The sequence below is a fragment of the Chrysemys picta genome, chromosome 19, assembly GCF_011386835.1.
Source record: "Chrysemys picta bellii isolate R12L10 chromosome 19, ASM1138683v2, whole genome shotgun sequence".
In the NCBI taxonomy this organism is placed as follows: Eukaryota; Metazoa; Chordata; order Testudines; family Emydidae; genus Chrysemys; species Chrysemys picta.
Window position 1 is genome coordinate 6,173,912 of NC_088809.1, and position 20,063 is coordinate 6,193,974.

At 38.3% G+C, this 20,063-nt stretch overlaps 1 protein-coding gene across 19 annotated transcripts in view; it reads right to left on the bottom strand.

The window, feature by feature from the left end:
- The window catches only part of BCAS3 (BCAS3 microtubule associated cell migration factor), a 488,284-nt gene that overhangs the window by 254,397 nt on the left and 213,824 nt on the right, over positions 1–20,063 (bottom strand). For all 19 annotated transcript variants that reach the window (XR_010593801.1, XR_010593802.1, XM_065573036.1 and 16 more), the window contains 3 exons: positions 7,021–7,121; positions 1,974–2,170; positions 1–98 (listed from right to left, as the gene is read on the bottom strand). Coding sequence is in view for 17 of the 19 variants with exons in the window: in XM_065573036.1 (XP_065429108.1) it covers positions 1–98; positions 1,974–2,170; positions 7,021–7,121 (396 nt within the window). In the remaining 2 variants the exon portion in view is untranslated. The remainder of the gene's footprint in view (positions 99–1,973; positions 2,171–7,020; positions 7,122–20,063) is intronic.

Sequence of the window (20,063 nt, forward strand, 5' to 3'; positions counted from 1 at the left end):
CTGAGGTAGCATCGATCATCGTTGAAACTCCTCTGCGATCAGAAATCGGGCGCGATGATCCTGGCATGCTAACAGGTTCAGAGCGAACAGGCTGAATCCTGAAATTTAAAATCACATGTTTCACCTGCGTCAAAATCACTGCTCATTAAGGCTGTTATTAAATCAAGAAAGCTGAACAAGTCCAATCAATTAAAGAACTATTTATTCTAAAATCAACCAAGTGTTGAAAGCTTTTATTTTCCACTGGTGTGTGGATCCAAGCAATGGATGATAAATTTCATAAAAACTAAGTGTCTCCATACTTTTTCTTAGGATTAGCGCTCTTAGAAAGCCCCAGAGAAAAAAGAAAAAAAGAAAACCCTCACTCCACAAATTCCCCTTATTGCCCACAGGTATGGTACAAGTCCTTTGGCTTGGCAGGGAAAGTTTATGTGTTTAACTACCTACTCTCCTGCCAGCATACATCTTTCTTCATTTAATCAATGATTTTTATATATATACATATAATTCTTTAAATATCCGGCATCTGGACATCAGCTGGCTGGGTTCCAAAGAACCCTAGAAAGCCAGCTATACACATTAAGAGTCCAATCCAGAATATCCTTACAGAGGGGGCAATGTAATTGAAGTCAATGGGCCTACTCACATGAGTAAAGACTATTCACATCAAGTTCAGGGCCCAGAAGAGTTTGCATAGTTTTCAGCAGGGTTGGTCATCTTCCACACTTGCACTGTTTTATTCGTGGGAGATGGGAATACAGTCTAAATCCCAGAGAGCCAATACCATGAAACTTTAGGTTACACAATCATCTGTTGGCTCTGAAAGATGTAGACTTCCTAAAGCTTGTTAACTCTTTCTAGCTATCATAGGGGAAGCAGAAATGTATGACAAATATGGCTCTTTTTAAAAATCACTGGCTACCAATAAATACTAACAACCTCCCCCCAAAAAGCCCACATTCAAAGATTGATAACTTTAAATTAATGAAACTGAGAATGACTAACATCTGAAAGTTTTGGGGTAATGTATTGAGATGAACTACTTGGTTCTTTTATTATACCCATTTTCAGCAGAGTAACAGCACTAGGTTTCACTCTGGCACCTTCTGATAATCTATTAGCAATTGTTGACACATTGCAAGGAAGTCAACTGCTCCTAGAAAGTGGCTAATAATGTTAGGAAATCTTAAAAATAAGAATGGAGGAAAACAAAGCAAACCCAATACAAAGTACATTGAAAAAAGGTAAGGATATGAGTTACTCTTTAAGAAGAAACAGAAGTCATGAACCAACTAAAGCAGCGACTTTTGTTTTGTTGCACTGAGATGTTCTTGCTGTTGGCAAAGAGGCAGATAAAAACGCACTTCCATCAGACAATGTCATTTTGCCAATGACAAAAAAAGCATACATGAGGGAAAAAGTTTTCAAGGCATCACTAGGTTCAAATCTAGTACCAGAATTTTACATAATACACTGAACAAGGAAAGAAAAGAAGATGGAAAAAAATGGGGGGGGAGACATTCCAGTAGTTCACTTAGTGTTCCAACACACTGACCCCTTTATAGTCAGCAGGCTATAAATCTACACCCTGATGCTCCTAGTCATGTTATAGCAAATGATGTTGCTAAGCAATGCAGAAACTGTGAAAGGCAATGAAGCACTGAACATTTTAGAGATTAAGTGCAATAGAACAAGACAACTGGACTTTGCACATCTTCCATTGTTATTCAGGCAAGAAGCAGCAACAGAAGGGAATCTAGGCGACCACTAAAGATATTTGGATAGAAATTTTTATCATCACTTTGTCCTACATGAATTTTTATCATTAACAAGGCATGTGATCGTCTAAGTATCTGATCCAGACAAGCTTGATATTAATTGTTATGCGTTTACATGGAAGAATTTATTTGAGCAATTGGCTAATCTGTGTGTAAATAACTAAGAAACATTCTTGTAAAATTAACTATTGTTACCTGAGGCTGTTGAGATCAAGGTCATCTGTATCGAAGTCCAGAAGAGGCTGTGGGGTGTCACTTGGACCATGTGACTGCAGTACAGAAGAACTGGACGAAATGACCGTTGTTTGACCTGAGGGATGAATCGTTTTGAACTGGAACTGGGGGCCCATCCATAGGCGTCTGTGAGGTCCAGTGTGAGTCACTATTTCAACCTAGAAGAATATTTTACACCATATTGAGAAATTCCCTCAATCTCATGAACCCTCTAGAATCCCAGGGCAACCAAACTGGAGAGAGGCATTTTGCTCCATTTCCTTAGAAGACATTTCTGCAGAGCAAAATACAGAATGGCTTTGCTTATATAAGATCTGATCCTATAAAGGGCCTCCTGCAAAGCTTTGAGAACCCTCTGTCCCGTGGTCTCAGTGGGAGATGAAGGCACTCAGAAATGGACAAGGAGACTCTCTGCACCTTGCAGGATCCAGCCATTGATCAGGAATTAAATGGGTGTAGAACCTAAACGGGATTCTGGGTTAAACTATTTTAGAAATTAACAGCATTTTAACCCTTCAAAATAAAAATCTACAGTGAATCCAATTTTCAAATCTGGGCTCCTACACATCATGTCCAAACCTTGTATCTGGATGTTCATATGGGCACTTAGGCACTCGAATGCCTGTTTTAAACCTATGTGCTAATCTAAGCATCCATATGCGAGAGTCAGAAATGTTATTAAGGCATCTGACTTTGAAAATTAAGCCCTGTGTGTTGCTCAAGATCAGAAAACAACTTCCCTTGATAATTTCAATTTTATAAATATTTCTATGTGACAAAATCTCTGAATCTTCTTACACTGTTCTGGAGCCCATGACATTCACCATGACTATTATTTCATATGACCAAGTTTGTACCTTGTTCTTACCATTGCGAAATGAATTCCATAGCTATGAAACTAACAATTTAGAATTTTTGGTAACAACCAGAGAAGAACGTAATTCAGTCTTTGTCCACCTAGATCAAGTGAAGCAACTGAAAACCTTCCCCCATACATCTTTGTCAACAACTTTAATCCCGACCAGGTCAGGGAGACCTCTCTTTAAGAGCAAGCTGTTACAATTTTGTTCAGTGCATCGTTCTGAAAGTTCACACTGTAAAAAGCACTTCTTCACATGTATAAAGTGTGAATTGTATTTCAAAACAAAGTTGATAATTACTGTTGGCATTCCTGAAGCTACTGCTGGCAGAGACCATCTTGCTGAAAAACAACATCATTTGTAATAGATCATACAGCTCCAGCCATACACACATTACCACATATATACAATACAACCACGTATATACAATACACTTACTTTAGCAAGACAGCTAAATGTTTAACATATATGCATTCAGTTGAAAGTCTGACAATTTAAACAAAAGCAAAAGGGTTTATTTTCCATGTACTAGTGCATATATACATAACCTGAGGCCTCATACTTCCATACATACTTTAAAATGGAGAGGAGAGTATAGAAAGTCCATGCAGAGTGTGCAAATTTCTGATGTTTGCAAATAACTTTAAACAAATTTCATCCTTTAACTCAAGAATACTTGCTCTTAATGAGAAACTAAATCCATGGCCTGTCTGAATCTTACAAAATAGGTCATTTCCAGTAAGCAAAACAGGAAAGAGCATCCAAAATATTTTTGGACATGTGAAAGATGCCTTTTTTCATACTGACACCTCAAAAACAGATGATCCTCAATTTTTTCAAACACTTAAAAAAAGTCATCTCTAAGAATGCAAACGAGCATGAGAATTTCAATTAGTAATTTTTGTTTTGAAAAGGTATGTAATTGTGAAAGTAGACACTTAGAATGAACAGGCCAACCCAGCCAGGAGTACAAGACCATTAAGACACATAGTTAAGAATAACAAAGCATATGCAAAGACACTTTAGTGTTTTCTTTTCCTGTTAAGAGTTTCTGATTTTTAAACTTTGGTGAACAGGTATTTTCAAAAGCACAAAATCAAAATTCCTACCATTTTCTATGAAAACAATAAATAACTCCACAAGCAAATAGAATGCAGTACACTGAAGACATGTGTATTTACATCTTTCGGTAGTTTTGTTACATATAGATGTGCCTTCCTGCTTAACATCATACAGTTTTCTTTAACTATTATCACATTTCTGTGCTTTAGGTGACTTCTGATTCTTACGCAAGGTAATTTTAAAGGCTTAGAAAATATTGTTCCAAGGCAATTATTTGCAAGCCTGGGAGGACAAAAGCATAGTCTGCATAGTACTACCTCCATATTTCCATTTATCTTGGGGTAACTCAGATTGACTGTAGAGGTTTATAATTTAAGTAGCTTTTATGCAGCAATGTAAATTAGGCCACAGATAAAGCATTCTGTATATTTTAAGCTTGAAACCATCAGTGTCACAGAGCCGAGAGGTAAACAGATGCCTTTGAAATTTTACCGAGGCTATGGCCAGATGTTCCTATTCACTCTCCTGTTGTGTGCAGGACAAACATATTGTATCTACTTCACACTGACAGCACACATTACCCACTGTTCTAATTGAAAAGTTGAAGTGAAGGGCAGTGTTTTTTCACTGCATGCTGTTACTGTTGATAACAACACTTTAATTTTGAAAAACATACATGCTCTTTGGGCTTAATCTAAAGTGGCTTGCTTAGAGAAAGCTAGGATCTTCATGTTCAAAAGAGATATCATCACTCTTTTCACTTAGCAAAAACTAAGCATTCTTGGTGCACTTCCTGATTCTCTTTTTGTGTAATAAGAGACCTCATTTGGGAATTTTTTTCATATAAAATATACTTGCTGCTCTATTACAGAGTATTTATGACAAGACTTGAGTAGCGCTGTGCTCCTATTGCTACTTTGAATCATCTTTTTATTAGCAACACACAATCCTCTATGCTGTATGTCCACTTTATTCTTGTTCTGTAAACCATCTGCTACACTGAAGAATAACCCAACAAGTAATGTGAGCTAAGTTGTAAAGTAACTAAATGATGTTGGATCGTGGATTATGATATAACATTTGCATTGTAGTTACAGTACACCTCTACCCCGATATAACGCTGTCCTCGGGAGCCAAAAAATCTTACCGCGTTATAGGTGAAAACGCGTTATATCGAACTTGCTTTGATCCGCGGGAGTGCGCAGCCCCGCGCCACCAGAGCGTACTTTACCATGTTATATCCGAATTCGTGTTATATCGGGTCACGTTATATTGGGGTAGAGGTGTATTTGGAAAACTCTTAAAAACTCTGGCTGAAATCCTGGCCCCACTGAAATCAGTGGCAAAACTCACATTGACATCAATGGGGCCAGGATTTCTCCGTTTGTCTTTATGCTGTGACAAGATAGAGACAGTGTCACCAGGTCTGACATATCAATGTGAAACCAGAACTGAAATCTTAGGCCATGGCTTTGTGAATGGATCCCTGTAATCACTGGGGCTCCACGAGACACAGATGTATACACCTGTATAGACCTATTGCAGGACTGCAGTCTTATTTGAGGAATATACTAGATATGGTTTAAAAGTCACTGAATGTAGCAGATCCTCAACATATCCATGAGGCAATGCAATATATCTGAAATACTGCCAAATTAAAATGTGAAAGCTGGACAGAAGCACTGAAAGTACGACACCTACATAGTAATGTATCCAAACTGAAGAAAATTCAGGCTGCCTGTCAGAATGAATCCTGAAAGTGCTGGATAATTGCTTTGGTAAATTAAGTTATTTTTCATCGTTTTTAACCCTTACAAAAATAAATTTCAAAGGTCAATCTAAAAAAAAATTACAGAAATGGAATTTCACTTTATTATTTATATGCTGTGTTTGTAAGCTGAAGTTTTGCATTGAACCAAATCATGAAATCCTTACCTCGTTCTTACTAAGGGAAATCGCCCACTGAATGTAATGAGAATATTCCCTGAGTAAAAACTTAAAGGTTTGGCTTAGTATTCAAAATAGTTTGTTCATATTGAGATCATCATAAAATACTACAGTTAACTAACCTTCCAGTCTTAAATTAGGATATTCTGTAACAACAGAGTTTATCAACCATTAGACAATGTATTAAAAATAGCTGAATTATAAAGATATTACATCATATTCTTCAATCTTTATTTTTCTGTGTTATGACTTAAAGATGACCTAGAAAGGTTTTGCAAAGCAATTTGCTTTCTGTTCCCTTAAATTTGTTTCAAATGTTTATGGTCCCATCCTTACAGAATGCATTCCAAAATTACAAATACATTTATAGTTTACACCAAATCATTTGAAAATTGGTTGTGTCTCCACTTATTGGCCAAAACTTGAGTCCAGAGATCTGACTTTCCTCTTTTAACAGTTGATAATACCTCAGACAACAGAAACATTTATTCCTGCAACATGTCATCTATTGTTACAGAGGGAAACATTAACTCAGAAGTCAGTAGCTAAGTCAAGGGGCAATTACTTTTCAAAGTTTATGTTTTATGTGCATTTGTTTGTATTCAGCAACAGTTGAGCAGATTTAGCGCTGGAGAAAGGTGGTGACTGGCGGTCAGAGAGAAAGAGAAATGCTTTAGTCAACTAACCCTCCAGCCTTACATTAGGGCAGAATGAGTGCAGCATAAGTCACAACAGAGTAGTCTTCCCCAGTTTGCCATACTAACGTTGTTTAATCCTGACCAAAAGGGACAATGTCTGCAGGGTTGGGGAAGGCAGATAATTCTCCATGACCAATTCAGTCCTTCCTGATTCACGCAGAGATTGCCAAGGATGTAATTGGGGCCAACAGGATGGAGGCTTTGTTTATGCTTGTTAAAACATGGACACCTATTCACTAGGAATTCATTGAGACCATCAAACTGATTCCACTTAGGTCAAGATTGAAATTAGGTTTACAAGTGTTATGTTGCTTTACTGTGGTCTTTAGAATTTTTTTTAAATAAAGCTTTGGAATTCACTGGTACTGGATAGGATGCATTTCTCTTCCTAACTGGATATAGAACCACTCCCCACCTCCCCCAAAAAACCAAAACCCATACCTGGGAAAGCCATTCTTCATCCTCTTGACCGCTATGGTCAGACGCTAAGCTATCATACGACTCATGTCGTGTAATAGGTCCAGGACTCCCAGGTGGAACCACTGTGAAAAGAAAGAAGATAGAAAAATTTAGATTTCTCAATCAAATTTTTTTAAATGTACCTTCTCATATATATGTTAGTATGACAACATACATACTTTCACAAAGCTCTGACTGTTTATACTGGAACACAGAGCAAGATCAGTCTGAGTATAAATGGTGTAAATGCTAAAGAAGCTCCTCTTCTGAAAACTTAGAGGCAGTCATATTATTTATTCCTAGGCAGACACTAGGATAACCCAACTTGCTCTTCTTTCAGCCTGAAGCTCTAAACCAGCATACAAAATAGCTTCAATAAAGATGACAGCCCTTCCCATGTGTCTTGAGGGATTTCACACTGACAAATGCCACTGTCAATGATATAAGCTTGCTGCACAAACTTTTCAAATTGTCCACTTTAAGAGAAGTTGAACTATGTTAAGCTACAGTGACAAAACCTATCCTGAGGCACTGGCATGCATACCGACCTTGAATACTTAGTTTCTTCCCTGGCTTCAGGAACAAATATGATCATCTCATCATGGCTCTAATGCAGTTAATTTGAAGCTGACTTGGCAACTGACTGGTTTCTTTTTAATCAGGTGGGAGTAGTTGATTTACATCTCAGCAGCTGTTTTATAAAATTACTAAATTTTATAATAGTAACAATCTATTCATGAAAAACATGACACGCTGGTTATTTTTAGTATCTACAGATGATTAATTGATCATATAAAAGCAGAAAACAGACCGAAACCAAAAAAAAGTTGCATTGTTCCTATTCAGCAAAGTCCCTTTTGCTTCTGTGCAAATAGCTAACGTTTTATAAGAGTGCTATATGTACAAGTGGGCAGGTAACATGAGAGGTCTAGGCTGTTTAGAGTCTAAGGGGAGAAACTAGAGCACCTTTTTAGGAAAGACAATAGGCAGATTAGACAGAGGTACACATCACGCAACCACTGTGCTGTTAGTTAAAGATCTCTCACTTAAGAAATGGGATTTTTTTTATTATTCTGAAAAACTGGATATAACACACATATTTTGGAACAAAAGATGCAATTGAACAGAATTTGCCATACATTTGTAATTGCTTTGGGTTCTCCTGAACTAGTCAAAAAAAAGGTAGCACAGAAGGCAACTGCCAGCTCTGGTATGATGATTTATTTGCATCCTCTTCTGACCTCTACCCACCTATGCATGCATTCCTAATGCTCCCAACCCTGTAGCCTCTAACCACCTTATACAAAACCAAGGCTTGAACCTGCGAACACTTGCATACATGAGTAGCTTCACTCATGCAAACAGCTGCTATAATGTCAATGGGACATTAATCAATAGTTCTTCATGTGCATAAGTTTTTACAGGGCTAGGCCCTTAAAGATTGCTATGGACTTTAAAAGACCGCTTTTTTTGCTTCGCTTCTTTTGCTCATTTTATGCCACTTCCTTAAGTGGGATCCTCCTTGTTGATTCTCTTCCAGGAATATCATTGCTGGACCATTCTGTTATCACTGTTCTGCATTTGCAAAAAGAAGTCTATGTAGTCATCTACCACTGACAAGATTGCACCCAATGAGGCTGCATGAATGTAATGGAGAGCAGAGTTTGACCTTTACACCGACATATAAGCAACATACAGAGATTGTTTCATCCACCAGTAAAATACAACTTCTGTGACAACTGATTAGCAGGGTAAGACTATGTAACATTCTGTAAAGAATGCTGTATTCAGCTGAAACTATTGCAGGAAATTAGGTAGGCAGAGTACCTTAGCTGGAATTTGGCCATATCATTGGAATCAACGCCATATCTCTTCTGAGAAGTGTCATGGGATCTTACATTACTAAAGAGGAGTTAATACTTCAGTTTTATGTCTCTCTGTCATCCAAAAGACAGGAACAAGAGAACTGCTTTTATACAGGGGGGAAAAACAGGTCCTTTTGCAAGCTCATTAATAGTTTTATTTCCATTTCCTAATTTAATAGCCTACACACACAGGCGGCTACAAAAAAAATGTAACCCCTCCACTTCTTCAGTTTGCACAATGAGGCTACTTAACTCATGCTGAATTAGAGAAATTTCAAAGCTTTCAATATTTACATATAATTTCAGGGAACATAATTTGCAGTTTGCCTGTTACAAAGAGAAACTGCAGGGGTGCCTCATACTTCACAGGAATCGCCACTGCAAGGATTAATATAATCTCACGATTGCTGGTCCTTGGATCATTACGGCCCCATCACTGTACCTCCTAGTGACGGCAGCATTATCCTGCAACTGCAACTTTACACTGGAGGAAGCTCCAGAAATTTTAAAGGAGCAAAATGCAGGGGCCTAGAATAATATGACAGGTGAAACTTCTCTCTCCTGTACCTGTTTGTGAACAATGGCTTGAAAGTTAGGGCACTGGAGTTTACACCAGGGGAACTGTACCCACTGGTGGGAGCAGAAGGCACCATACAAACCAAATTAAGAAAAGACAGAAGTAAATGTGACTGAAAAATATTTTTACTTTGGTGAGACAAAAGAGCTTTGCACTTATGTCAAGACCCACTGAACAACCTTAATTAAAGCTAAAACTAATATTTTTATATATGCGTAACCTAAAAATTACCATTTAAAAATTATTTTAAAATATTGCTTAAGGGCTGACCTTTATGTGCCAAGCTTCCGCCCACTGCAGATTTTTACAACCATGTTGTAAACCCTAATAATAGGAATTTATAATAGCAAAGCAGACACAACTGTAACCATAAACAGAGAACGGCGCCTCTATAACAAACAGCACGGGTATTCATAAATCTTTATATCATGTGAAATAAAGAGCTTTTAATACAGTTTTAAGTGCATATCTTAACACAACTCAACTGTGGAGCTGCTTCTGATACCCTCATAATGCCATATGACTTCATTCTTAAAGCTGGAACATAGCAAAATGAATCCTGGGCCTAATTTTTTAAAGAGTACATACAGTGTTGTCCTCTTTATGGGCCTCATTTTGCAAGGTGCTGAGATTCTTCCATGAGGTGCTAAGCATCTGCCACATTCACTGAAGTCAATATAATGTTCAGTAGGTAATTAAGGACATCATTTAAGCAGCATGCATTTTCAGGATACAATAGTAAAATTGTATTCACTTATATCATTACCACAGTGGTAGATCTTACTCAACAACTTAAGGATGATTCAAACTATCTCAAACCAAACTTAATATTAAGAAGTTAGACATCTGTTGCAGATCGCAAAACCTACACGAGTCACCACCAATATATAAACAGGAAACAATGCTGCCCATCGTAATGCCTTATTTATTCAACCAATGAAAGAAAAACATATTTTTACACGTTTTGCTGTTGCCCTAATCTTCTCCATATCTCCTAAACTTACGCTGCAATAAATTCTCTTGACTGCAGTAATGCCTGTTTTGAGGGCACAGCTGATCAACTGCAGGCTTTCCTGTTATGGAACTCTGCTAACACACTGTTCATAACTCCAGCAGATGTTTCTGCTTTCAAACCAACGGGAACTTTATGGACTGTTTTTCCCCCTCCTCCTTCCCAGGGGCAACTACTAGAGCTGTCAAGATCAGTGAAGTTGCTGTTCAGTGACTAACAGCAAAAATGTTGGTTTAGCCGGCAGCAGCAACACTGCTATGTCATCATATTAGTCCACTGAAAATTCTCTTATGGAAAACTGAGCACGTATGTTATTTGGACTTGTGCATCTGTACATCACAAAAAATGAACTTTCCCATTATTTACAGAAATAGACAGTTCCAAGATAAGGTTAATTAAAGTCCAGAGGAAAGTTTACAACAATTTGAGCCCAGAGGGAACTTTTATATTGAAGTTGTAATCTTATGAAAAGCTGGATTAATGAGATGTGTGATACGGCACTAATAATAGCACAGCTAATATTGTGCTATAATAATAAAGCTTTTTGAGTTCTTTAGGAACATACTTGCACCAATATCAGATATAAAAAGACCAAATTTTGCTCATGTTCTGTATTACATCAGTCAAGGCTCTTTCTTGCGCCCTGATCCTCGATACAAGAGATGTTCAGTTATTAAAGTTTTCTAACTGTAACTCACACCTTGTATCTAGTTTCACTTTCCTCACATTATTCTTTCCTAAGAGAACATCCACAGACTGTATATAATTGTGAAAAGGGCATTTCATGACTGCACAGAGATATTGCCCCAACAACTGCAGGGGCTTTGTTTTCTATTAAAACCAATAAAGCATATTATTTCTGCACCACATAACCTTAACTTTTTTTGCTGCAGTTACTTTGGTTTCTTTAACAAACCTACAGTAATCTGGAGTTCAAATAATTTCAAATTTCATACCAGACTGAAGTTTAGTTTGTGTTCTCTAGTACAACAAGCTATTGTAACGTGTATAGTGGGAAATGGAAAGTACACAGTCATTAAACATATAAGGCCAAATTTTGCACAGATAGCTTTCATCTGGGCACAATCACTCATGCATATAAATGACAGACCTTGCCTCTCTAAAACACACTTATGAGTGCAAATCAAGAATGAATGGGTTTGCAGATGCACAGTGGTTACTCTTTAAAACCTTTCCCACTGCCATAGGGATAGATTTTGACTAAGGAGCAGACCAGGGATCATACTATGACTCAGAGTCACAATATGGCCCCTGGTTTTCCCTTTGCTCCAGGAATAAGTAACCTGTACCCATCCTATACTGGGTGTAGATTACTTCCTTACTTTAGATTACTTCCTACTCTCCTTCCGCTCAGCTCACCCATTCCCCATCCAGCTGAGCAGAAGGAGAACTACAGGCTCCATGTAGGCTGCTCTCCCCCAGTACTGTGAACCACAAGATGTATAGTTCATTCAAGACAGTCGGGTGTTGCACAGGTGCTTAACACAAACAACTGTTGCTCTTAGGTAACTTAAAAAAAACAAACCCTACATATTTACTGTACCTCTTAGATATTCCCTATAAGAGATACAGGGTTAAGGTTACTGCAAATACCGAGGTAATGTTATTTTAAGCACAATGGGGAAGTGACCATTATACATTCTGTCATTTGTACGTGCAACTGCTAGTGCAAGAAAAATGTCCAGCTAAAGTGCATCCAAATTAATTTCAAACAAAGAGGTTTGGAGGGGAAAAAAGCCACATAAAAGCCTTCCCATTATTTCACTTGCACATACACAATTTACAATTTTAAATTAATTACAATAGACTCTAAAGTCCAGCTAAGACATGGAAAATTTACTCATAATTAATCTCCAAAGGCATACATCTACCTTTGGGTAAACTATTGATAACAATATGTGCAAGATGTGTGCACAATGGCCCTTTAATCTGATTTCTAAGTATTTTCTTTACAGTTTCAATTATATTTAAAATGGATGGAGGCAGGAAGAGAAATGAACAAATCACATGCACCTCAACTGATTCTTCATAAGGACAACTTCTTTTAAGATTAAGCTACACATTTCAGGTGATCTGCATCACTATATTACTGTTGATACTCATGGCATTAGTTACATCATGTTATGCACAATGAATAAAAATCAAGAGCCAATATACCAGTTCTTGTACAGATTTCCTTGATGCAACTTTTCATTTAATTCAACAGGTAAGATTTTTTCAGACCTTACAGAAATTCTCTCACCTGCACTAGGTAGGTTTATGTACTAGGTTCCATGCTCCCCAGAGTTTATCAATGCAAGTTTGTCAAGTAGTTGTATTCTAATAGCTCTCAATCAATCTTTGTAGCATAATTATGGTGAATGCATGTTCCTAAATTCTTTCTTCCATCACACAGATATGATTAGATTTCCCCTTTTGGAAAATATTATCTTTGAAATCTTAAATGGTGGTATACTCTGTATGTTAGTTGATTATATATATAAAAATAAGGACAAGTAAATTTCCCTGTAACAGAATAAAAGCCTTGTTCCTGTAGATTTGTTTAAAAAGGAATTTCAAGCAATCGCAAATATCTCCTTCCTTTTTCTCTTGATGAAAAGCTCATCCCCAATTGCAAACAAACAAAACATTTTCCATGTTATGAATGATCCTCTGATTGTTATATGCACAAAGATTATACAATTATGTAGAGAAATTCTGTAACCCAACACCAATTTATTGTGCCACATTCATTGGCTTATAGAAGTATTTAATGATTCATTATTTATATACAAAATGTTTACTGGGTGCTTTACAGACATGAAAGACTTGATCCCCGTACCACACAGTTTATAATCTAAAGGGAATATCTAAATAGGAGATGAAGTTATCAGGAGCTTTGGTGACTATTTATATATTTTTAATGACTCTTTAATTTCCATTGGTCTGGTAGACTGCAGCCTTGGCTACTTGTTTTTTTAAACACTAAAAGTAACAATCTTTAATCAGGCTTCAATGTTTCTCTCAATTCTGTTACAAGATTTTCACTGTGCTTGATGCTAGCTTCCTTTCCTAAATTATTGCAAAAAGTGGGGGGAAACACTTCCTGGGCACAGCTAGAATGTACTGTACCACTTACAATGTGTTAACGTTGCATTAGTGTGGAACTAAAAACTTTAGATACTGAGGGCGTGCAGCAGATTATCAATTCTCTACCAATGAGCAATAAATACCTTCTTTCCTGTATTAAAAAATAATTTCAGCTGCAAAGACCTACTGTGAAATCCATCTGATGGCCATCTTTAAAGAATTATGGAAGAGGTAACTATTTCTATAATTCACTGACTTCAAAAGTATGTTTGACATTATTGTCGGGAAAATTATGTTAACCATGGATTAGTGTTACAATCAAAGTATATAGTGAGAAGTCAAGAGGCTTAATAGTAAATTTTCAAAGCGGTGCGGAGGGATTTACCCGTTTGACTCCCATTAACGTCAATAGGAGTCGCGCGGCTAAATCCCTGTACACCGCTTTGAAAACTGACCCCTCAGTGTTGATGGACCCCTCTCTAAGAAGTTCCAGATGACCATGTAAGAACAGCAAAGAAATGTTTCAGCATGTGCCCTTGTTCATTATTGTTGTTTGTACACATCTGAAAGATTTTAATTCTTATACGCAGTGCTGTTTCCAGCATTTAGCATTTGAAAAGCAGATTGGGATGGGGAAATGTGGCCATGTATATGTCCATGCATGTATATACTGCCCCAATAACTCTTACGCACTTTGAGAATGTAACTTGCATTTAGTGCATTTTTGTCCACTTTTACTGGATTATTACATAAATGTTGATCAAGGCTAAACACATTACACATTCTGCTATTGAAGATCTGCACTTCCATGTAAGACAACTTCCGTGAAGTGACACCTGCCCTGTTTCTACTTATCCTGCTCAGACCTATCCCCAACAAAAGAACAGAATTTCCTGCTTTATACCACTTAACTTTGCTCTTATCAGTAAAAGTGAAAAGCAGATTTGTGATGGGGTTGTCTGCTCCTTAAGGGCAGTAATGTCTAGTGGTTGACCCACCCCATCACACAGCATGGCCCTTTAAGACGTTGAAAGGTCCTATCATACACGCAAAGAGAGATCTGGGAGATATTGGGAGAGGGGAAATGGTTCCAGGAGTAAAAAATGTTCGGGAAGAAATCCCATTACTGTTACTTTAAGGGCTCATGGCTGGAGCCTTGCAGAGAGAGTGGGGAAACGTCCCCCTTTCCTCCTAGCCAATTGGGAATCAGCTGGGAGGAGGGGACCAGTATAAAAGTTGACTCCTCTCTCATAGCAGGGCAGATACCAGCAAGAGAAGATGGGCCTGCTGAACCCTGAGCCTCTGAGGCCTAATTAGGGGGGAAAGCCACAGCTGAGGAAAAATCTGACTAAGGCCCTACAATGGGCTAAATGATAACACACTTGAGGAAGTAGAGCTGGAGACTCCTGGTTTAAGGAGAGGGATAATAATTGTCTCAATTACCCATCTCCAGGTGGAGGACGGGGTCTTCTGCCATCTGGAGAGACAGAGTGACTGTTTCATTAACATAGACTCCTGCTATACGGAGAGACAGAGGTCAACCTGAGGGAACTGGAAACAGAACTCAGAGGGCAGGCTGCAGAGGAACCCTGACAGCGAGGAGAACCTTTGTTTATTTGGGACTTTTGTTATGGTCTATTTTGTATGCGGTTTTATAATAAAATCAGCCCCAAGCAGCAGATTATTGAGTTAAGAGGGCAGGAAGTGGAGTAACTGACTTCCTGAGAGGGGAAACTGAGGCATGGCCCACCTGCAGTGCCATGCCCGACTGAAAGGAGGCATGCCAAGATGACCTCCATGCCATCACAAGGGAGATTTAGTTTCCTTTACTCAAAACACAAACTAACATTTCCGCTTAAAAGACTTTTTTATGTAAGGAGGGGTGATTTAGTAGACTACAATGCAAACACTTACGTCAGGACAAGAAAGCACTAGTCTTTATGCCCTCATGGTTAATGAAAAATCCTACCTCTCTGAAAATGACTGTGTACCAAGCTTTATTCCACACTGTTTGTGATTAATATCATGGACACTCATCAAAAGTCTATACAATGTACTTGTTCAACAACCCATAGTTGGCTGTGTCTTGTTGATACAAAACAATTAAAGTAAAAAGGTAAATCAGGTAAATGAGGAAGAAATAAAATGTGTTTTGAAAATGTTATTACACTACTTAAACACATGGTTTACACAGTAAAAAAAACTTATCAAACCGTTGTAATGAATCCAGGGTTTATCAGAGAGTGAAATAACAAGCAACTCCCTTTACCATCTCCCGTCATTTCAAAGAGAAAACGAAAAGGCAAAAGTCTCAATTCATTTTGTTTTTTACATTAAGAAACAATCATCAGGGCACACGTCTCCACTTTCATCAGCACTACAGCTGTCTAGGGCATATTCTGCACATTAGCACATTGCACATGGGATAAAAATAGAATAACCAAGATATACCTACAGTGTGGATCACAAAGGAGAATTTTGCTTTACAATACAATAAACTATACAATTAAATAATTCCAAATGGCTTGTGAACCAAATATGTTCAGAGTAAAGAGAGAATATGATGAACTTCAAGATGCAAAGTGCTGTTCAAAGCAGATAAAGAAAAACTGAGCAACCTGCCTTCCCCTTCCCTGAAGCCTCTTGTTACAGTGACAATGTTAACTACAGCAGATTAGGTTTGTTAGTGTGGAAGAGCATGTAAAGCATTATACAGCTCTCCTGTGCTACAATCACTACTCTTTGTGGTAGGTGTTGGCTCTGAGACACAGATAAAAGGCATGATGAGGATAAAGTGAAATGAAGAGGAGAGAAATGTGACCATGACTAATACTTACATACCACTGAGAGAAAAATAAATGTTGTGGCAGAGATAAACAGAAGATAGAAGCCAGGAAACAATAACAAAGTATTATACCTGTGGGCAGAGGCTCTTTAATCTCTGACTGCGTAGGAGGAGGCTGGGTTATAATCATGAAAATGCTCAGTATGTTATCAACTACTACGGAAGGTCTGGAACAAACCAAAGCCAACCCAACTATCAATTTTCTGAGGAGCAGTGTGTCAAGGTTCTGCTTAATCTGAAAATGTAAAAAATGTAGTTGTAAAAAACAAAAACAAAAAATCTTAAAAATCCATTACTGGTTTAAAAATAAACGTAAACAAATTTCCAAAAATTAGATGTCTTTTGAAATCACTTTAATTTTGTTTAAATATTTATTTTTTAAAAAGAACGACAATAATATATTTATTTCCACTATTATTATTACTGTTATTTGTATTATGGTAGCCACAGGATACGCCAATCAGGATCAGAAGCCTCATTGTGCTGGGTTACAAAAAACACCCTCTCCAGATTTCAGAGGAATTATAAAACTAATTCCAGAATGACTAGGATTTTTAGACTGCTTCTGAATAATTCAGAATCTTTCCAAGCTGAAGGACTAGCCTTTGGAAAGAAGATTTACTTTAAACTGGCTTGTAGCTACAGCGAGTCATCTTGAAAAGTATGTTGCATTCCTTAATTATGCTGCAGAAATGAAGTATAATTTCAAAAAAAATACAACACTAGCTAAAGGCAATGTTTCTCAGCAAACACAAACATAACATCAAAGGGAGAATCCAGAAAATATGAATCTTTAATTTTCCACTTTGACTGTAAAGGTTAAGTATATATCTAGTTGGGTAAGTACGTATCATCCAAGCTGTTGATTGCTTTTGTAAAATGCCAAAACACTGATGTAATGTGATTCCCTACTTTCAAACAGTTTACTGGGGAAACTACCAAAAGGTTAACTAGCTGCTGCTTCTTATGTCCTTCCACCACAATCATAGGTTTTTCCAGTGTTCGGCAGATGATATGGCCCCTTCTGTACGCCTGGTGAGATCTTCCATGGTGCACAGTTCCTCCAGGAGCCGACAGACCAACAGACATTCCATGGTCTGTATTTCAAAACAGTCACACGTGTCTGGGTTGTTAGAATAGCCCCACTTCCACATATTGACTTTTGACTTGGCAACTCTTGCTCAGAGGCGATTTAAACATCTCAACAGCGACCAATCCTCTGTGGAAAGGTGTTCAGCAACGTTGATGTGCATTTTGACGTCCTTGTTGAGTATTTTGAGCTGTATGCACCACATTTTCAGTCACGTAGCCGTTGGTGATTTTTAAAAGCAGTTCTGTTGCAGGGCGGGAGCTTTTCAACGATTTCGGGCAGCTAACTACTGCAGTGTGGCTATGTAGCAGATGTCTGGTATCTCTGACCTGTCGTAATCATTCCATTTTGCATGTGACTGCTCTCCTAATATCTGGTGGAGCGATTCCAGCAAGCACATATAGGCTATTCGAGTTTGTTGGTTTTAGACATCCTGCGACATAGTGGCAGCTGTCATTCAGCACAGAATCCAGCTTCTTTGTGTGAAGCAATCTTTCCAACACCAGACATTCAAATTCGGCCACCAAATAATAAAGTGCAAGAGTGGTAGCTTTTAAAGTTGCTGGGTTGGTTTCCCATTTTGAATCTGAAAACTTCCTGAGTATGTTGCCCCGGGTGCTAGCTTTGCCTTTTGCCGTCTCCATGTGTGCCTTGAAGGAGAGAATGCCGTCTAGCATCACTCCAAGGTAAACAGGATTCCAACAGTGGGCAAGTGACACCCCATTCCAGATGATGTTGAGTTGTCTACTGGCCTCACGATTCCGAAGATGGAAGAGACTCACTTGTGTTTTGGCTGGGTTGGTGTGCAATTGGTTCTTGGTGTAATAGACAGAGAGCCCAAACAGCACTGATGTTAACAGAACTTTGATCTGGGCGAGATCCTTGGCTTGGCCAGCAATGGATAGGTTGGTGGCATAGATAAAACTTTCCTCCAATTTCAGCTGGGGTGAAGTCATGACAGGCAAAGTCATTCGCATGTAGCAAGTCCTCTGACAGGTCCTACTAGATTTACAAAAGGACTGCTTCTCCCTTCATTCGACAGAGATTAAACAGTCTCCTCTACCTGCCTTCATGTGGAAGATCTTCAACAAGTCAATTCCACAATATTCTGCTGAGAACTGCTTTGATTTCACATAGGTCATGTGTACACAGCAGGGCTGTTGCAGTTGGAGTTTGTGAATCACTTCATAACACTGAAAATATTAAACCTGTAATTTTCATTAATCATAATGTTATGGGTAGTCTGTACCTGTACTAGAGGAACACAGCTAGTTGCCTTTGAAACTCTGCATGCACTCAGGAGGCTTAAAGAGATGTCACAGAGTCAGAGACTAACTGCACTGGAGGAGGCATAGCTACAAGATAGTCCAGTTTGTTGTCTGAGAATGAGCTTCAGTTTGGTCATGGTTATATTTATTATTTGTATTGCAGTAGTACTTAGAAGCCCAAACTGAAATTGGGGCCCTCTCAATAAGAGAGAGTCCCAAGATAGACAAGAGGGGAAACAGAGGCACAGAGTGGTGAAGTGACTTGCTCCTCAAGGTCACACAGCAGTTTAGCGGCAGCACAGCAATCTCCTAAGTCCCAGTCCAGTGCCCTATTCAACAGACCATACTGCTGGGACAATCACAGGACGAATGCCTTGCAGTCTGGTATGAGATAACTGGATCCTGCAGTGCAGCCATTTGGGATAACAGGTCAGGTATTCATTTGGCAAGGACAATCTGCACCATTAGCATGTTGGCCAATGTCAATAAAGTTGAAGTCTGGTTTTTCATTGCATCATAGCACATTTTCACAGACAATGTTCAATATAGCTGAAACCTTTTGCATGTCACATGTAAACCTGCATTTAAACAAGGGCCACTTGAAAGAGCTGTAAAGGGACTGCTGAAGTGTAACAACATAGCTATAAAATCTCATAATAGGGTAAAACCTCCTCTCAATATACAGTGATTCACCACCTTAGTGTTAATGGAAAACAGAAGACAAAACCTCTTTACTCATGATGAGAACATACCCTTGAAGGCAAAATTCTCCTTTCAAGTCTGTACTCTTATTCCCAGTACCATCCGCTATTGCATAATATGCACCAATTTCATGTGTGGAATTCCCAGTGTCACGAGTGGAATGTGTGAAAGGAGTGTAAAATAGGCAATTAATTTCTGAAAGTTGCTCAGAGAGAAAAATTTTGCTGCTGGTGTTTAACTTGCATTTGAGAGAGGAGGAAGCGTAAATGTGATACCACAGAGACCCCAGACTACTTACTAGATTGTGTTATCACTTAGTTTAACCAAACAGTTAAATAGAGTAAACACAATCCTTTTAGAGACAATACTTAGTGAACACTTAGCAAGCCAAATTTGAGATCCCTGGATGAAAGGCAGTAAAAGTGAAATGCACAACAGTTGGTCCACAGGTGAGCAGATATACTATACTGGCCAAGTCAATGCTAGCTGTAAATGTGGGCCTAAATGTTTATAAGGTGTGTCTTACAGAGTTTACAAACTTAATTCTCAGTAGCTTCATGCATACCTTAAGCACAA